General features: G+C 45.6%; 1 protein-coding gene across 1 annotated transcript in view; it reads left to right on the forward strand.

Moving 5' to 3' along the window:
- Positions 1-9,131: 9,131 nt before the first annotated feature.
- The window catches only part of NUP160 (nucleoporin 160), a 49,322-nt gene continuing 39,203 nt past the window's right edge, over positions 9,132-19,250 (forward strand). The window contains exons 1-6 of the mRNA XM_047775712.1: positions 9,132-9,378; positions 9,645-9,756; positions 14,392-14,602; positions 15,952-16,174; positions 17,471-17,549; positions 18,313-18,427. Coding sequence (XP_047631668.1) covers positions 9,279-9,378; positions 9,645-9,756; positions 14,392-14,602; positions 15,952-16,174; positions 17,471-17,549; positions 18,313-18,427 — 840 coding nt within the window. The 5' untranslated portion in view covers positions 9,132-9,278. The remainder of the gene's footprint in view (positions 9,379-9,644; positions 9,757-14,391; positions 14,603-15,951; positions 16,175-17,470; positions 17,550-18,312; positions 18,428-19,250) is intronic.

Below are 19,250 nucleotides of genomic sequence, written 5' to 3' on the forward strand. Positions count from 1 at the left end.
TCATGGTTTCTAGTCGGGTTAGCTACCACTGAGCCACAGCGGAACTCCCACATTCTTCTTCTTTTTTCTTTTCTTTTTTTTGGTTACCCCACGAGGCATATGGAGTTCCCAGGCCAGGAATCAGATCTGAGCTGCAGTTATGACTACGAGGCAGGTGCCACACCTCTGGATCCTTTAACCCACTGTGAAGGGCCAGGGATTGAACCTGCATCCAGGCGCTGCAGAGACGCCCCCTGATACCATTGTGCCACAACCAGACACAACAGGAACCCCTCTTCTTTTAAAATTTTAAATATTTTGACTAATTTTTTCTCAGTTAAGCCATTTATCACGTAACTTTTTTTTTTTTTTGTCTTCTTGCTATTTCTTGGGCCGCTCCCGTGGCATATGGAGGTTCCCAGGCTAGGGGTCGAATCGGAGCTGTAGCTGCCAGCCTATGCCAGAGCCACAGCAGCGCGGGATCCGAGCCGCATCTGCAACCCACACCACAGCTCACGGCAACGCCGGATCCTTAACCCACTGAGCAAGGGCAGGGACCAAACCCGCAACCTCATGGTTCCTAGTCGGATTCGTTAACCACTGCGCCACGACGGGAACTCCTATCATGTAACAAATTTTTAAATCCCTTTTTTTTTTTTTGGTAAGAAAAATAACTTTTACGGGGGTTCCAGTTGCAATGTAACAGGATGGTAGCTATGGCATAGGTTGCACCTGCAGCTGGGATCTAATCCCTGGCCCAGGAATTCCATATACCACAGGATAAGCAAAAAGAAAAAGAAAAAAAAATTCCACATCATAGAAATGAGAAAATAACTGTGTATGGAAAGCATTGTGATTAATTAAAAAAAAAAAAGTACCTAAGAAATTATCACGGTCTGAACTAAATGGCACAAAGGCTATTGACTCAGAAGTCAACCTTGGTTGGGAGTTCCTGCTGTGGCTCAGCAAAAAACGAACCTGTCTATTATCCATGAGGACACAGGTTCAATCCCTGACCTCAATCGGTGGCTTAAAGATCTGGCGTTGCCGTGAGCTGTGGTGTAGTTCGTAGACATGGCTATGGCTGTGTTGTTATGGCTGTGGTGTAGGCTGGCAGCTGCAGCTCCTATTTGACCCCTAGCCTGGGAACTTCCATGTGCTGCGGGTGCAGCTCCAAGAAGCAAAAAAATATAAGTCAATTTTGACTCAAGGAGGACAGGCCAATCCTCAGGCCAGTCCTCAGTCATAGGGAGTGTGTGGGTGGCTTGATTCCGAGTCTGGAAACTAAGGAGAGACAAAGGTAAAGATCCAGCCTGTCTCTGACTTTCAGGCCACATGCTCTAGAGCTTTGGGTCCAGAAAAGAGCTTGAAAGTCAATAAATACAACACCTTCTCCTAAGAAACTGAGGCACAGAGAAGTTGGGGGACCTCCTAGGTGACAAGAGGTTAGTTAGAACGTGAATTCAAGTCTTCTAATGCTTGGCTGATCATCGGTTTTGGAATTAAGAAGAGGTCGACCCCTAAACGCTTTCCCCGTCCAACTCCTTTTTCCCTGCTGGCTCCCAGGAAGCTGTCCATCCCTAGACAGGATGCGATGTGTGTATCCCCCACAGGCTCCCCCTCCCTCTCCCCCAAAACACTGTGAGAGAGAGAGATTTGCAGGCAGGAGATTTTTTGCAGAGTGCTCTCAGGAAGGGCACCTGGAAGGGACTAGGAGAGACAAGACAGGGCAGAAAGAGACGTTGAGACCTCAGACCATCCCACACGGTGCCCTGGAGCCAAGATGTTCTAGAGCCTTCAGAGATGTTCTAGACCCAGGCAAGGGGGCAAGACCTTCAGATTTTCCACAGCGATCACTCCCTGGATGCAGGGGGACTTAACCACACACAAGCAACTTCCTTCAGCTGAAAGCAAAAATCAGTGAGCTAACATCAAGGAGTTGGCAGGGTTCCATTCCTTTCCAGAGGCTCTAGGGAAGAAGCTGTGTCTGTGCTTTTTTCAGCTTCTAGAGGCTGACCACATCCCTTGATCTACAGCCCAGTTTTTCCTTCCTTTTTTTTTCCTTTTTTTGTCTTTTTTAGGGCCACACCCGAGGCATATGGAAGATCCCATGCTTGGGGTTAAATCAGAGCTACAGCTGCTGACCTACACCACAGCCACAGCAATGCGGGATCCGAGCCTCATCTGCGACTTATGCCACAGCTCACAAAACACCAGATTTTTTTTTTTCACTTTTCCTTCTTAAATGCCGCACCCTTGGCATATGGAAGATCCCAGGCTAGGGACTGAATTGGAGCTACAGCTCCCGGCCTACACCACAGCCACAGCCACACAGGATCTGAGCTGCAACTGCAGCCTACACCACCGCTTACAACAATGCCAGATCCTTAACCCACTGATCAAGGCCAGGGGTCAAGCCCACATCCTCATGGATCCTAGTTGGGATTGTTATCACTGAGCCACAAAGGGAACTCCCCCACTTCTCTTTCTGACCTCAGCAGGGAAGGGTTCTCTCCTTTTAGGGACTCTATGAATATACAAGGCCCACCTGCATGATCCAGGCTCATCCCTTCATCTCCAGACCTGACCTTACTCACAGGTGGTGCCAAGTCCCTTTTGCCGTGTAAGGTAACATATTCAAGTTTCCAGGAATTGGGGAGTAGACATCTTTGGAGGGGGTGCATTATCCTGCCTACTACAATCTGGATTAAACACTTGTGGCAAGAATACCTTGTATGGGGAGTTCCTGTTGTGGCTCAGCGGGATAAGCGGGGTATCCATGAGGCTGAGGGTTTGATCCCTGGACTCGCTCAGTGGGTTAAGGATCTGGCGGTGCTGCGAGCTGTGGTATAGGTAACAGACAGGGTTTGGATCTGGTGTTGCTGTGGCTGTGACTGTGGCAGGCAACTACAGCTCCAATTTGACCCCTAGCCTGGGAACTTCCATATGCCACAGGGGCAGCCCTAAAAAGAAGAAGGAAAAAAAAGAATACTTTATATGTTCATAGCATTTTCATAATAGCCGTAAAGTGGAAGAAACACCCTAAATGTTCAGCAACCAATGAATAAATATGTATATAAAATGTAGCCTATCCATAAATGGTATATCATTCATCCATAAAAAGGCATGAAGCACTGGTTCATGCTATAACATAAATGAGCTTTGAAAGCATTACGCTAAGTTAAAATAGTCAGACATGAGTGACTGTATATATATGATTCCATTCACAGGAAATGTCCAGAAGAGGCAAATCTACAGAGGTGTAAGTAGATTAGTAGTTTCCAAGGGCCGAGGAAGGGGGGATAGTTAGTGATTATTAATGGGTATGGGATTTCTTTTAGGGGTGATAAAAATGTTCCAAAATTAGATTGCAGTGATGGTTACACAGGTATGTGAAAATTCAAAAATCACTCAATTGCATGCTTTAGAGGGGGAAATTTTATGGGATGTGAATAATATCTTAATAAAGTTTAAAACCGCCTTACAGATGATGCTGTATCCTTTATTTTTTTATTATATATATATATTTTTTTTTTTTTTTTGTCTTTTTAGGGCTGCATCTGCGGCACATGGAAGTTCCCAGGCTAGGGGTCGCATCTGAGCTGCAGCTGCAGACCTATACCACAGATCACAGCAACGCCGGATCCTTAACCCATTGAGCAAGGCCAGGGATTGAACCCTCATCCTCATGGATGCTAGTCAGGTTGTTTCCACTGAGCCACAATGGGAACTCCCGTGTATCCTTTACTTTGTATCACACCAGGAGGCACTTTATATCTTGTTGTCCTTATTAGTGAGTAAAGCTAAGATTGAACTCTGGGTTAAGATGAGGACAACAGATGGAAACTAATTTTTGTTTGTTTGATTTTGCCCACCCCTGGGCAAATGGAGTTCCCAGGCCAGGGCAGCAATGCCAGATCCTTGACCCACTGTGAAGGGCTGGAGATGGAACCTGTGTCCTGGCATTGCAGAGACACCACTGATCCTGTTTCACCACAGTGGGAACTCTAGAAACTATATTTTTAACAAGTGCTTCAGAAAAGTGTCTGCATTACAAGGATAATCCTACTTTACAAGGATGTTATGAGAATGAAATTGAAATGTGACATATTCAGTAAAACACACATATGATGGGTTAAAAGAAAAAATGCCCCCCTCAAGAAAGATGTCCACATCCTAAGCCCTGGACTCTGGGACTATGTTACCTTACATGGCAAAAGGGACCCTGCAGTGTGATTAAGTATCTAGAGATGAGGACATTACTCTGATTACCTGGGTGACCTCAACCTAATTGCCTGAGTCCTTCAATACAGAGATCCTTTCCCTGAGATCAGAGATGTGACACTGCTGGCTTTTTTTTTTTTTGTCTTTTTGCCTTTTCTAGGGCCGCTCCCGTGGCACATGGAGGTTCCCAGGCTAGGGGTCTAATCGGAGCTGTAGCCGCTGGCCTACACCAGAGCCACAGCAAGGCGGGATCCGAGCCACGTCTGTGACCTGCACCACAGCTCATGGCAATGCGGGATCCTCAATCCACTGGACAAGGCCAGGGATCAAACCCGCAATCCCACGGTTCCTAGTCGGATTCATTAACCACTGAGCCACAACGGGAACTCCACTGCTGGCTTTGAAGATGAAAGAAAGGGGCCGTTAGCCAAGGAATGTGTTGGCCTCTAGAAGCTGGAAAAGTCAAGGAAAGAAGTTCTCCTTTACCATCTCCAGAGGAATACAGGCTTACAGACACCATGACACTAGCCTCAGGAGACCCGTGTGAGATAACACAGTATTGTTTAAGCCACTAAATGGGTGGTAATTTGTTATAGCTGCAATAGAAAACTCGTTCATGAAGTTCCTGTTGGGGCTCGGCAGGTTAAGAACCCAACTAGTATCCATGAGGATGCAGGTCTGGACCCTCACCTCGCTTAGTGGGTTAAAGGATTCAGCGTTGCCACAAGCTGCAGCGTAGGTCGAAGATGCAGCTCAGAAGATGCAGCCCATTGCTGTGGCTGTGGCATAGGCCAGCAGCTGAGGCTCTGATTCGACCCCAAGCCTGGGAACCTCCATATGCTGCAAGTGCGGCCCTAAAAAGCCAAAAAAAAAAAAAAAAAGAAAAAGAATCAATAAAGCACATAGACCTCCAAAAGGAGGATGATCTCACACACGTGAAATAGCTCAATATGTAAAACCCAAATTTCCCCAACCCATGAGTAAAAGCACAGTTACATTAAAAACGTGAACAAATTCGGCTTACTTCTGTCCCCACCCACTCAGACAGGTTCTCAGTCCCTGCTAAAGAGTCCCTCAAACATTTCTGGGATTATCCAGGGGTGTCTATATTCATGAAATAATCTGCTTATGAAACAATCCATTTCTAAGTAGTGTAAGGAACTCCACCAACTGTGCCCGCCAGGCTCCGGGCTCCTTGAAAGGCCACCCCTGCTCTACTGAACACCAGTTCTTGACATCCCTCTGATATTCAGGCTTCATGCGAGAGCCTTTAAACAGGCTGACCTGCTCTGGGGTCATGTGCACAGGGGGTAGGAGGGAGTGCTGGCTCTCGCCTTCTCCTGCATGCTCGGTGAGAGCAATCTCAGGGCAGCACTTCTGGGCCCTTGCTGTTTCATAGAACTTGCCTCTTTTTCAATATAGTTCCTTTTCTGCATCCATAGGCTCCAGAGTCAACTCCAGTGTGAGAGGACAGGGAGATAAATCTCACTATACTTAGAATGATCCCTCCACCTACAGCTCAGTCTCAGGGCATCAGATTGTAATAGGTGCTTTCTCCCCTCAGGCAAAAAGTTTCCCCAGACTCTGTTCAGTCTCCTGGCATGTCCATCAGCACCAGTTTGACAGATGTGCTCAGACAGGACTGACTCTCACTTGGATTCAGGTTAGGACTCCCGCTGTATGAAGATAGCAGTATATAGTGGGGACCAAAAAAGGGCTTCTCCGTCAAGAAGCTGCAGAAATTAAAAGAAGAAAAGTTAATTAGGGACAAAGACCTTGAAAATCAGGGCAACAGGAGTCCCTGAAAGTTTTTAAGAAGTGCTATAGACTGAATGTTTACCCACTCCCCCCAGATGAAACTGTTGAACTTAGTATGATGGTATTTGAAGGTGGGGCTTTGAGGAGGTCCGGTGTGTGGGTTTGTTCCGCACTAACAAGTAGCTAACTCAATTCCCCATGGATAGTGACCAGGTGTTCCACAAGTTTAATTCAATTCTGACTTCCGATTGTGTGGGTTAAGGACTGACCCACAGGACTGCCCCCACTTCAGATGCCAATCACAAGTCCAGGTGTTCACCTTTGCTTCTGATTGGCTATAAATCAGAGGTTCCCACGATGCTCTCCTCAGGTTTGGTAAATTTGCTAGAGCAGCTTGCAGAACTCAAGAAACCAGGTTATTTTTTTGGATTACCAATTTATCAGAAAAGGAATTAAAGAATACAATGAATAGCCAGATGAAAAGATACGTAAGGCAAGTTTCCAAATGCAGGAGCTTCTATTCCATGGAGTTTAGGGCCTGGCACATAGACGTATTCTGGTTCATCAACTTTGAAGCTTTCCAAACCCCATCCTTCTGGCTTTTTGGAGGCTTCATTACAGAGGCAAGACTGATTAAATTATTGGCCACTGTTAACTGAACTTAATCGCCAAAGGTTGGGGTGGTAGGGCTAAAAGTTCCAAACCTCTAATCAAGTGGTTGTTTCCCCTGGCAATCACTGCCCCTGCCCCCAACCTCAGGTTACCTAGAAACTTTCCAAAAATGACTTCATTAACATAACATAGGATAGTCATCCTCTTATCACTAGGGGAATTACAAGAGTTTCAGGTTCTCTGTGACAGGAAGAGGGACAAAGACCAAATATAATGTTCTTATTATAAATTACCATCCCAAGGGATTCAATTGTGAGGGTGGAGCCCTCACGAAAAAGGGATTGGTGCCCTATTAAAAAAAGACCCTACAGGGAGTTTCCATCATGGCTCAGTGGGTTAAGAGCCTGACGAGTACCTATGAGGGTGCAGGTTCAATCCCTGACCTTGCTCAGTGAGTTTAAGGACCCACTTTATCCCATGAGCTGTGGTGCAGGTCGCAGATGCGGCTTGGATGTGGCATTGCTGTGGCTGTGGTGTAGGCCAGCAGCTGCAGCTCCAATTGGACCCCTAACTTGGGAACTTCCATATGCCACAGGTGCAACCATAAAAAAGCAAAAACAAACCACCACCAACAAAAAAATCCCCACAATTTAAGGACACAGCACAAAAGATGGCTGTCTATAAATCAGGAAGCTGACTCTCACCTGACGCTGAATCTGCTGGTCTCTTGATTTTGGACTTCCCAGGCTCCAAAACTGTGTGCAGTACGTGTTAGCTGTTTAAGCCACCCAGCATATAGTATTTTGTGACGGCAGTCCAAACAAGAAGAAACAAAATATAAATGGTGTTTAGGAACAGTTAGAGTGTATTTGTAAAATGGAGAGGCAGGGAGAACAACCGCAAAATAAGATCAACTGGAGTTGTTTCCATTATCTAAGAATGAAATGTGGAAGACTGTTGAGGAAAAGTATGAATGTAAAGGAAAGACAAGAGAATGTTCCTGATATCTATTGCTGGCTAACAAGTTACCCCAAACTTAGTGACTTTTGACTCTCTCACCAGACATCTCTCACTTTAAGTAACTTGAGAGCCCTTCCATGTGGTCTCTCCCCATGATTCCTCCAGGATGGCAACCCCAGGATAGCTGAATTTATTAGATGGCTTCCCTCCTAGTTAGCACTCCAAGAGAGAAACAGACTCTCTTAAGGCTAGTCTGGGAGTTTCTGTCCTGGTGCAGCGGAAGCAAATATGAGCAGGAAGCATGTGGTTTCCGGTTAGGTCCCTGGCCTCGCTCAGTGGGTTGAGGATCTGGCGTTCCCATGAGCTGTGGTGTCGCAGAGGCAGCTCGGATCTGGTGTTGCTGTGGCGGTGGCATAGGCTGGCGGCTACAGCTCCGATTGGACCCCTAGCCTGGGAACCTCCATGTGCCGTGGGTGCGGCCCTAAAAAGGACAAAAGACCAAAAAAAAAAAAAAAATTAAAAGGCTAATCTGGCACAGAGTCACTTCTGCTGTGTTCAATGAGTTACAGCAGTTACAGAGCCCTCCCAGATTCCAGAGGAAGGGACAAAGACCCACCTCCTGATGGGAAAAAGCCAAAGAATTTGTGGTCGTCTTTAATCTCTCATGTTGATACATGATATTTAGACTAACTTTCCCCTTGAAGACTGGCATTTTCCTCCAAATCCAGCATCTACTCTGCCCTAAATGCAGGTAAAGCACAAGACCTTCCAAACAGATCACAAATGGAAGATAAAGGAAATTTTTTTCACGTATGCAAGTGAGTAGCATTTAGGGGATTCAAGCAGGTAACTGCATCAATGTTTAATTAAACACATTATGCTGGGAGTTCCCGTCGTGGCGCAGTGGTTAACGAATCCGACTAGGAACCATGAGGTTGCAGGTTCGGTCCCTGCCCTTGCTCAGTGGGTTAAGGATCCGGCGTTGCCGTGAGCTGTGGTTTAGGTTGCAGACGCGGCTCGGATCCTGCGTTGCTGTGGCTCTGGCTTAGGCCGGTGGCTGCAGCTCCGATTCAGCCCCTAGCCTGGGAACCTCCATATGCCGCAGGAGCGGCCCAAGAAATAGCAAAAAAAAAAAAAAAAAACCCATATTATGCTTCATTATACAAGAATACACGAATACAGTCTCTCGAAAAAACCCAACACAAAAGGCCACTCTGCCCTTCACTCCGCCCCCAACCCACGTCGCTGAAAGGTGAAGAAAAGGAGACCAGGCGGAGATTCACTGAGTGACACGGGGAAGCAAGGAGAGGCGATCAAAAGCTCGAAATCCAGCAGATGGCGCCTATCTGCGTAGCCTCCTAGGACCTCGCCCCTCCCTGGAGGCTCTGCCCAGCCGGCTGCCCGCGCCGGAGTTTTTAAAATGGAAACAAACCCGGCTCCGCCCCCTTCCCTGAGGCCGCCGGGAAAATGGCACCGCCCCTTGGGGCTTCCTGGCCGGACACGCAAAGGTTCCCGCAGGTAGATCCTGCAAGCTCCCCCTGCCTCCTTCTCATCTGGCTTCCTCCTTGCCCACCCTGTCTCCGGCCAGCTCGGTGGAAGCCTTACAACGGTGGGTCGGACAGGCCCTAGACCTTTCCGGGTTTCTTCACCTGTCCGCATCTGTGCTTGCTCCGCCCCCGGAAGTGACGACAGCCGCCCGTCTGGGCTGGTGTCCCGTCGGGCCTCGCGGCAGCGGCGGCGGGAAGATGGCGGCGGCGGGAGCCATGGAACGGAGCTTCGTGGAGCTCAGCGGAGCTGAGCGCGAAAGGCCAAGGCACTTTCGGGAATTCGCAGTTTGCGACATTGGTACGGAAGCATCCAGTAGGGCACGATGCAGTTCCTGCCCTCGGGATCTTCCCGTGGATCCCTAAATCTCTGACCTCCAGTTCATCTTCCTGAGCCCACATGCCTCCACCCCCTGATTCAGAGCTTCATTAGTGTTCTACTTCTTTCTGTTTTCTTCCCCTTTTTGCATGGATTTTCAGTCTTTCACCCTCTGCTTTCTCAGCGCCCTCAGTCCGTGTCATCCCCTGAGAACCACGTGTGCAAGGGTGACCACTCTTCTTTTGCAGGAACTGCAAATGCAGTGGCCGGAGCTGTGAAATACAGTGAGAGCGCGGGAGGCTTCTACTACGTGGAAAGTGGCAAGTTGTTCTCCGTCACCAGAAACAGGTTCATTCATTGGTAAGTGCTGTGTTTGTCAAATCTCCCGAAAGGGCGTTTTGTTTGGCGGCCGAATTTTCGTGACTGTTCCCAAGGTGTCGTTTATTCTCCGAAGTGGTTATAGACAGGAAAAGAGAAAGACTGTTTCCTATTGATATCTGAGTCAGTGGAAAATTAAGCAGGCACAGAGTTCTGGAAGAGGTGCCCTCCCTGGCAGCACTAAAAAGAAGAAATGTAGCTTCGAGGGTAAAGCCCCAAAGATCAGTTCTAAGCATGAACCCGTTATATTTTTATAGTGCTTTAAGCTTCCTTCATTCTACAAATTAATCTTGAGTTTTTACATGTCAAGCACTGGTAGGTGTTCTAGGAGTGCAGGGATGAACAAAGTCTCCATTTTCATCCTGCAAGATATAGTAGTGTAAGAATAGATGTGGACACATCTTTCGTGGGGCAGTTTTGAGAAGGAAAAAGACATTAAGCTGGAGTTCCCTTGTAGTGCAACAGGTTAAGGATCTGGCATTGTCACTGCAACAGCCCAAGTTGCTGCTGTGACACAGATTCTTTCCCTGGCTGGGGATCTTCTACATGCCTCAGGTGTGACCCCCAAAACGCCATTAAGCTAATGACCCCACATAAGTATGTAAATGAAATTTTTCATACTTCCCTCAGAGGAAAAGTATGAGAAGCTAATGGGAAAATCAGATGTAATTGGCGTGTCTGGGAAGGCCTGAAGTAAGTCACATTTCATCTGAAGGAGGAAAGGTTAGCTAGGCATGGAGTTGGGAGAGAGAGCAGTTCAGCAAGTGGGATCACCAAATGGAGAGTCCACAAGGTGGAAAGAACTTGACAAATTTGAAGAACTGACTGAAGCTCTGTGCGACATAAGTGCATTGGGCAAAATGGAAAGTGATATGAGTGATGCTGAGACTAGGGAGGTAAGCAGGACTCAGATCAAGAAGAACCCTCAGGTCCTTTTCAGGGACTTGGGATTTTTATCCTAAGTACATTGAGCAGTCATTGGAGAGTCTTAAAGTGTTATTAACATGGTCATAGTCACACTTTAAAATAATCAGTCTACTTTGTGGAAAGTAGACTTGGATTGGATGGGTACAGTATGAAGGAATTTGCTTTCATGGTGAACCAAGTAAGATATGCTGGTTGTGGGAGTGGCTAGGGAAAGAGAATTAGATGGACTCAAGACACACGTGGAGTTCTTGACAGGCCCCCGGGTTCCCATGTGGCTTAGCAGGTTAAGTATCCAGCAGTTGTCACTGCTGTGGTGTGGATTCATTCCCTGGCTCGGGAACATCCACATGCCTTGGGCACAGCCAAAAGAAAAAAAAAAAAGATACACTTAGAAAGTAGCTTCATTAGGACCTGGTAGTGGACTGAATATGGGGTACAGAATGGTGAGGGAAAAAGGGAGCAAGGACAACTCCCTGGTTTCCCATGTGACTAACCAGATACTGAGATATGGAATATGGGTTTGGAAGAGATGTAAATAATTCTTTTAGACATACTATTGAAGTATCTGTGTAGTAGCTGTTTGGCAATGTCCAGTAATCATTGAAATTTATAGGCTTAGAAGAAAGACCTGTGTTAGAGATACAAAACTCATTTACTTAAGAAATATTTTTGAGTGCCTAGTATGTTCCAGTCAATGTTTAGGACTGGGGACATAGCAGGAAACAAAGCAGACAGCCCCTCCTCTGGTGGAGGGGCAGGCAATCAACAACAAAAACCAAAAAACCCAATATAAGAGTTACCATCGTGGCACAGCAGAAACGAATCTGACTAGGAACCATGAGGTTGTGGGTTTGATCCCTGGCCTCATTCAGTGGCTTAAGGGTCTGGACGTTGCCATGAGCTGTGGTGTAAGTCTCAGACGCAGCTCGGATCCCATGTGGCTGTGGCGTAGGCCAGTGACTACAGCTCTGGTTAGACCCCAAACTGGGAACCTCCACATGCCGCGGGTATGGCCCTAAAAAAGACAAAAAGAAAAAAAACCCAATATAGTTTGTCAGGGGATAAGTCGAATAGAGAACAGGGAAGCAAGGGAAGAAGAAGGGAATTATTATGTTTAGTGTTTCATGTAGGGTATTCAGGCAAGAGCCAGTGATAAGTTGACATTTGAGCAGAGAAAGTAAGAATATCTGCAGGATGAGAATTTTAGGTAGAACCTTCCAAGAAAAAGGTACAAAAAGTGCAAAAATTCTGAGACAGGAGCTTATGTGTTGTTTTCAGAGAATGGTAAGGAGCTACACGACTGCAGCTGAGAGAATAAATGTTAGAGGAATAAGGCTGCCAAGGGCCGGATTAGGGCTTTGTCAGCTATTTTAAGGTTTTTGACTTTTACTCTGAGTGAGGTCGGAGGGTTTTAAATACAGAAATGGCATGGTATAAGCTGTAATTTTTTTTTTTCTTTTTATAGCCACACCTGCATCATATGGAAGTTCTTAGGCTAGGGGTCAGATCAGAGCTGAAACCGCCAGCATATGCCACAGCCACATCCAGCCACAGCCACTAGATCTGAACCACAGCTTGCGGCAATGCCAGATCTTTATCCTACTGAACAAGGTCAGGGATCGAATCTGCATCCTCACAGAGCCTGTGTTAGATTCTTAACCCATGAGCCACAATGGGAACTCCTAAACTGTGTTTTTAAAAGGTTGCTTGGCTGCTGTGTTGAGAACAGTGTAGCAGGTAAAGACGGGAGCAGGAGACCAATTGGAGGTTGGTGTCACAATCCAGACAAAAAATGGCTTAGACTGGGGTTGGTATTGGTAGAGGCAGTGAGAAATGTTCTGATTGTGGATATGTTTTTAAAGGAGAATTTGTTAGAATTTACTGTTGGATCGGATGTAGGGTATATAGAAAGAGAAGATGCAAGGGTGAGCCCCAGGTTTTTGGCTTAAACAAATGGAAGGTATAGGAGTTCCTGTTGTGGCTCAGTGGGTTAAGAACCCAGCTGATATCCAGGAGGATGTAGGTTTGATCCCTGACCACTCAGAGGGTTAAGGTTCCAGGGTAGGTTGCAGATGCAGCTCAGATCTGGAATTACTGTGACTGTGGTGTAGGTCGGCAGCTGTAGCTCCAATTTGACCCCTAGCTCAGGAACTTCCATATGCCACAGGTATAGCCCTAAAGGGTGGGGGGAGAGAATATAAAAAACAAATGGAAGGTATAGAGATGCTATTAAAAAGTTGGAAAAGAATGCAGATGAAGCAGGTACTTCATACTCCCCCCCTCCCCCCCGCCGGGTTTGCTGTGTCTAGGAATTCTGTTTTGGGCAGGTTTAGTTTGAGGAATCACTGGCATTAGACGGCATTTAAAGCTGGTGTTCTGGAATTCCCGCTGTGGCTCAGTGGGTTAAGAATCTGACTGCAGTGGCTCCAGTAGCGCTGGGAACATAGGTTCAATCCCTGGCCTGACACAGTGGGTTAAAGAATCCAATGTTGCCACAGCTGCGAATCCAGCTGCAGCTCGAATTCAGTCCCTGGCCCAGGAATTTCCACATACCAAGGGTTTGGCCATAGAAATTGGAGAAGAAGAAAAAAAAGCTGTCATATTGAAGGAGATCACCGAGAAAATGAATTCAGGTCGTATGGTAGATGAGGTGATGGGAAGTTAGGGTCTGCCCAGCATGGTGCTTTCTATGATTCCAAAGCCACCACATGGCAGAGCTGTGCCCGAAGAAGAGTCTGCCCTGCATCCTATCAGGAAGAAGCTATAGAAGGGGAAATGCCCACTTATATTAAGGTCACTGTTGTTTGACAATACATGGAGGCCACATTATACCGTAAGTAATGAGAGTGTGTGGGTGAATTTTCATTACAGTTTAATTAGTTCTTAAAAAGTAGTTTATCATGGGGTTCCCATTGTGGCTCAGTGGAAATGAATCTGACTAGTATCCATAAGGTTCAATCCCTGGCCTCGCTCAGTGGGTTGGGGATCCACCATTGCCATGAGCTGCAGTGTAGGTTGTAGACATACCTTGGATCTGGTGTTGCTGTGTGGTGTAGGCCAGCAGCTGTAGCTCCAATTAGAACCCTAGCCTGGGAACCTCCATTTACTATGGGTGCCGCCCTAAAAAGACAAAAAAGAAAGGTCTATCAAGTTTGGAAATGGCTCTGTTTAACAGGGAATCATATAATTTGAATTTTGTATAATGCTGTGTTTTGTATACTATATAGTTTGATGGTTTGGAATGTCAAAATTGGTCTGAGTTTGTTCAGTAGTTGTTTTTTTTTTTCTTTTTTAATTTTTATTTTATTTTTGTCTTTTTGCCATTTTCTTGGGCCGCTCTCGCAGCATGTGGAGTTCCCAGGCTAGGGGTCCAATCGGAGCTGTAGCCACTGGCCTACACCAGAGCCACAGCAACGCGGGATCTGAGCCGCATCTGCAACCTACACCACAGCTCACGGCAACGCCGGATCATTAACCCACTGAGCAAGGGCAGGGATTGAACCCACAACCTCATGGTTCCTAGTCGGATTCGTTTACCACTGCGCCACTACAGGAACTCCAGTAGTTTCTAAGTTGGGAGAGTTCCCCTGGAAACTATTGCAAAACATATCAATGCAATAATCAGAAAGAAAGGCATAAACTTTTTAAACAAATGTTTAAAAAATTTTTTTTTATTATTTTTTTTAATAGGAAGACCTCTGGAGATACACTGGAGCTGGTAGAAGAGTCACTGGACGTAAATCTGTTAAATAATGCAGTTCGCCTCAAATTCCAAAATTGCAGCCTCTTACCCGGAGGGGTTCATGTCGCTGAGACTCAGAATCATGTGATACTCTTGATATTAACCAATCAAACAGTGCACAGGTTACTTTTGCCACACCCTTCCCGGATGTATAGGAGTGTAAGTTGGTTAAGTAGAATGTCTTCTATTTCCAAGTTAACTCTGATGGTCACAAATTTAGTGCTAGAGCAGTGTCCTTTGTTTTATTTTATTTTATTTATTTATTTTTGGTCTTGTCTTTTTAGGGCCACACCCACAGCATATGGAGATTCCCAGGCTAGGGGTCGAATCAGAGCTACAGCTGCTGGACAACGCAACAGCCACAGCAATGCCAGATCCGAGCTGCATCTGTTACCTATACCACAGCTCATGGCAACGCCAGAACCTTAAACCACTGAGCAAGGCCAGGGATCAAACCCACAACCTCAAGGTTCTTAGTTGGATTCGTTTCCACTGCACCACGATGGGAACTCCTACTTATTTATTTTATTTTATTTTTTATTTTTATTTGCTTTTTAGGGCTGCATGTACGACATGTGGAAGTTCCCAGGCTAGGGGTCGAGTCAGAGCTGCAGCTGCTGGCCTAGGCAGTGGGATCTGAACAGCCACATCTCTGACCTACACTGTAGCACACGGCAAAGCCAGATCCTTAACCCACTGAGCCAGGCCAGGGATCAAACCCTTATCCTCGTGGATACTAGTCGAGTTCATAACCTGCTGAGCCACTACGGGAACTCCTAGAGCAGTGTCCTTTGGAATTGAAAGAAACTTGGATTCCTTGCTAGCACTAACCAAGTATCCTTTCATAGTTACTATTTAAAATAATCGGACAGGAGTTTCCACTGTGGTGCATCAGGATTGGCAGCATCTTGGGAGCACTGGGACGTGGGTTTGATCCCCAACCCATTACAGTGAGCTGGGGATCTGCCATTGGTTGAGACTGGCTTGGATATGATCCCTGGCCTGGGGAATCCATATGCCTCGGGGTGGCCACAAATGAAAAAATAATTAATTAATTAATTAAATAAAATAATCGGGCCCATTTTAAGTTGAAAAAACAGTTTTCATTAAAAAGAATAGCTTTCTTGGAGTTCCCATTGTGGCTCAACAGAAAATGAATCTGACTAGTAGCCACGCAGAACGAGGGTTCCATCCTTGGCCTCACTCAGTGGGTTAAGGATCTGGTGTTGTGGTGAGCTTTGGTGTAGGTCACAGACACCGCTTGGATCCCTTGGATCCCACGTGGCTATGGCTGTGGCTGTGGCTTAGGTCAACAGCTACAGCTCCAATTCTATCCCTAGCCTGGGGACTTGGCCCTAAAAAGACAAAAAAAAAAAAAAAAAGAATAGCTTTCTTTTTAAGCTCAACAATTTTTTTTGCTTTAAAAACTTGTAGCAGTTGAGAGGAACTGAGTAAAATACAGCTCATTATTTTGGTTTAACAGATTTTTCTTTATAATCACTCCACAGGAGTTGGTAATTGAAAGTCAGATGCAGTCAGTATTCACCGACATCGGAAAATTTGATTTCAGGGATCCATACAACTATCAGTTAATTCCAGCAGCACCTGGACTCTCTCCTAATTCCACCACATCTGCAGCCTGGCTTAGCAATGATGGGGAGGCTCTGTTTGCTCTCCCGTCTGCTTCGGGGGGAATCTTTGTGCTTAAACTACCTCCTTATGACGTACCTGGTAAGAATGGGAACTGAGCTTGGCTTTAATTTTAAACAAAGGAATATTGACATTAAAACAGATGTTAGAAGTCCAAGGCAGAAACTGCTTCTGTACCACCCTAAAGTGGTCATTCATTAGTGCTTGCCTAGTGAGTCCCTGATAGTTTACCAAGTCCCTGTTTTTTTTCCAAGAGGGTGGGATTTCACACAGTGGATGAGGAACTGTATAGCTTATTGAATATGGGAAAACAGGTAACTGTAAGACAGCCTGTGCTAAGGCCTTAGTAGAGATGAGTTGACTTGTTATCTGCCTTTAGCCTGAGGTACTGTTAACTTAAAAAAGTTAACTCAACCAAGGAAGTTCAGTGCTGATACCCTGTTCCAGGTCACCACTCCTCTTACCTGGGTTATTACATCTGCTTCCTAAACATCTCCCCAGATCTGTCCTTATCCTCCTGCAGAAACTTCTTGAGTAGACCAATACATTTAAACCACTGCTCAAAGCCCTCAAATCAGAGCTGTTCTTCATCTCACTCCAAATAAATCTCAAGTCCTTATGGTGACACCCTGCTGCTTCTCTAACCTCATCTTCTTATTCTTTCCCCTCTGCTTCTCTGAACCAACCACATGCCTCCTTGCAGTTCTTTGAACATAGCGGGCACATCTACCCCAGGGCTTTTGCAGGGAATAGTCTTTCCCCGGCTAGCAGTGTGGCTCATTCTCTCAACTCCTTTATGTCCTTACTCACTGTCGCTTCACTGGGGCCTTCCCTGACCTCTTTCTAAAAATTGCAACAACCCCCCTGCCCTGGCCCAACATTCACTGTACACTTTCTTGTCTTTTATTTTTCTCTACTTATTGACATTCCACTTAATTTGTTAACTATCTCTGCTTCGCCCTTCCTCCCAATGCAATGCAAGTTCCATGAAGACAGGAGTGTTTTAATTTGCTGCATTTACTGCTGTGTCTACAGCACCTAGAACTGTGCCTAGCACATGAAAGGTACCCAGTGTTTCTTTCAGAAGGAATGAAGTGATTCTTCCGAGCAGCAAATATGAATTATAGTTTGTAAATAGCAAAAATTTCCCTGACAAATAGAAAAATGCTGTTTTTACTGATCCATAATGATTCAAAATGTTTTCAGTGTGTTAATATGTGGAGAGATACAGCCTAAGACTTCTTTACTTTAGAAATGTAGAAACCTGTCACCTGTCATAAATTCCGTGTTCATGGTTGCATCCTTCTTGCCTTTGGGTTTCACTAAGTGTGATCAAGAGTTGTCTTGGAGAACATTGGTCTGTTTTCAATCTTATAGGAATGGTGTCAGTTGTAGAGCTGAAACAGAGTTCAGTAATGCAGCGGCTGCTTATAGGCTGGATGCCAACAGCTATCAGGTGAGTGGTCTCTGGTCACTAAATCAGAGGGCCTGGTAATTTAATCTTTTTGCACTGATCAGCACCTAAAAGTGCTTCCAGTCTTATGCCAGGGCAGATAAACCGTGTTGGAAAGGAGAAGGGTCTTCCCAACATCACATTCCATCTGAGAAGAGCCCACTTTGTTTGGGACTAGACATCTTGACCACAGAAACTGGCTTACTGTACTTCTCTCACAATGTCCAGGTTGAGTGCTCTGCTCTCACTTACCACACCCAATTTCATGTAATACTATAAGCAGAAAGTTTGATGACTAGAATAGTATTCCATTGATGTATATGTAGTCTTTTAAAGTTTATCGTAGTAATTGGTTATAAATCAGAATCAAAATATAGTAGTTATACAGCCTATAAACTCCTGCTCCTGGGAATTTCCTATTGTGGCTCAGCAGGTCAAGAGCCCAACTAGTATCTATGAGGATGTGGGTTTGATCCCTGGCCTTGATCGGTGGGTTAAAGATCTGGTGTTGCTATGAGCTGTGGTGTAGCTTGCAGAGGCGGCTCAGATCCTGCATTGCTGTGGCTGCGGTGTAGGTTAGCAACTGCAGCTCTTATTCGATCCCTGGCCTGGGAACTTCCAAATGCTTACAAGTGTGGCCCTAAAAAAGCCGCACTCTTTCTGTTAAGAGTGTGCATTTGTAATTTTGTTTTATTTCTTAAATTGTAAATTCAAATGATCAGATAACTTGCAACAGTAAGACTGAAAGTTGGCCTTATGTTTTTAGAGGTGATCAGGGGCCTTCAGATCGTCCCCTGAGTCTTGCTGTTCACTGTGTCGAGCACGACGCCTTCATCTTTGCTCTGTGTCAAGATCATAAACTACGAATGTGGTCTTATAAGGTAAATGGTACCTTTATAATTACTGTAAGTTAAAATAGGATTGTGAATTATAAGAGATTTAAAGTAAATCTTGCTTCCTCTTGATTATCAGATCCCTTAGTTTGGAAACCAGATCAAACTGGTTCAGACAGATTGATTTAACATATTTTTCATATATTTCTCCCCTTTCTGTATTTTTATTTTGAAAATTATGAGTCCTGGAGTTCCCATCGTGGCCTAGGGGGTTAAGAACCTGACGTAGGAGTTCCTGTCATGGCACAGTGGAAACGAATCTGACTAGGAACCATGAGGTTTCAGGTTCCATCCCTGGCCTCGCTCAGTGGGTTAAGGATCCGGCATTGCCGTGCACTGTAGTGTAGGTTGCAGACACGGCTCAGATCTGCTGTGGCTGTGGCGTAGACCAGCAACAACAGCTCTGATTAAACCCCTAGCCTGGGAACCTCCATATGCTTCGGGTGTAGCCCTGTAAAGACAAAAGACAAAAAAAAAAACCTGACATAGTGTCCATGGGAATGAGGGTTCAATCCCTGGCCTTGCTCAGTGGGTTAAGGATCTGGTGTTGCTGCAAGCTGCAATGTAGGTCACAGATGCGGCTTGGATCCTGCATTGCTATGGCTGCTCCAATTTGACCCCTAGTCTGGGAACTTCCATATGCTGCAGATGTGGCCCTAAAAAGAGAAAAAGAAAGAAAATTATATGATTTTTTTAGGAAAGGAAAGTGGTACAAAGTATACTCTTCACTGAGGAACAAATTGTTTTTAAAATGCGAGTTGATAAAATAGTTCTCAAGATTCACCAACAAAATAGCAATTTTACCTATCAG

This window comes from Phacochoerus africanus, chromosome 4 (genome assembly GCF_016906955.1).
Source record: "Phacochoerus africanus isolate WHEZ1 chromosome 4, ROS_Pafr_v1, whole genome shotgun sequence".
NCBI lineage: Eukaryota > Metazoa > Chordata > Mammalia > Artiodactyla > Suidae > Phacochoerus > Phacochoerus africanus.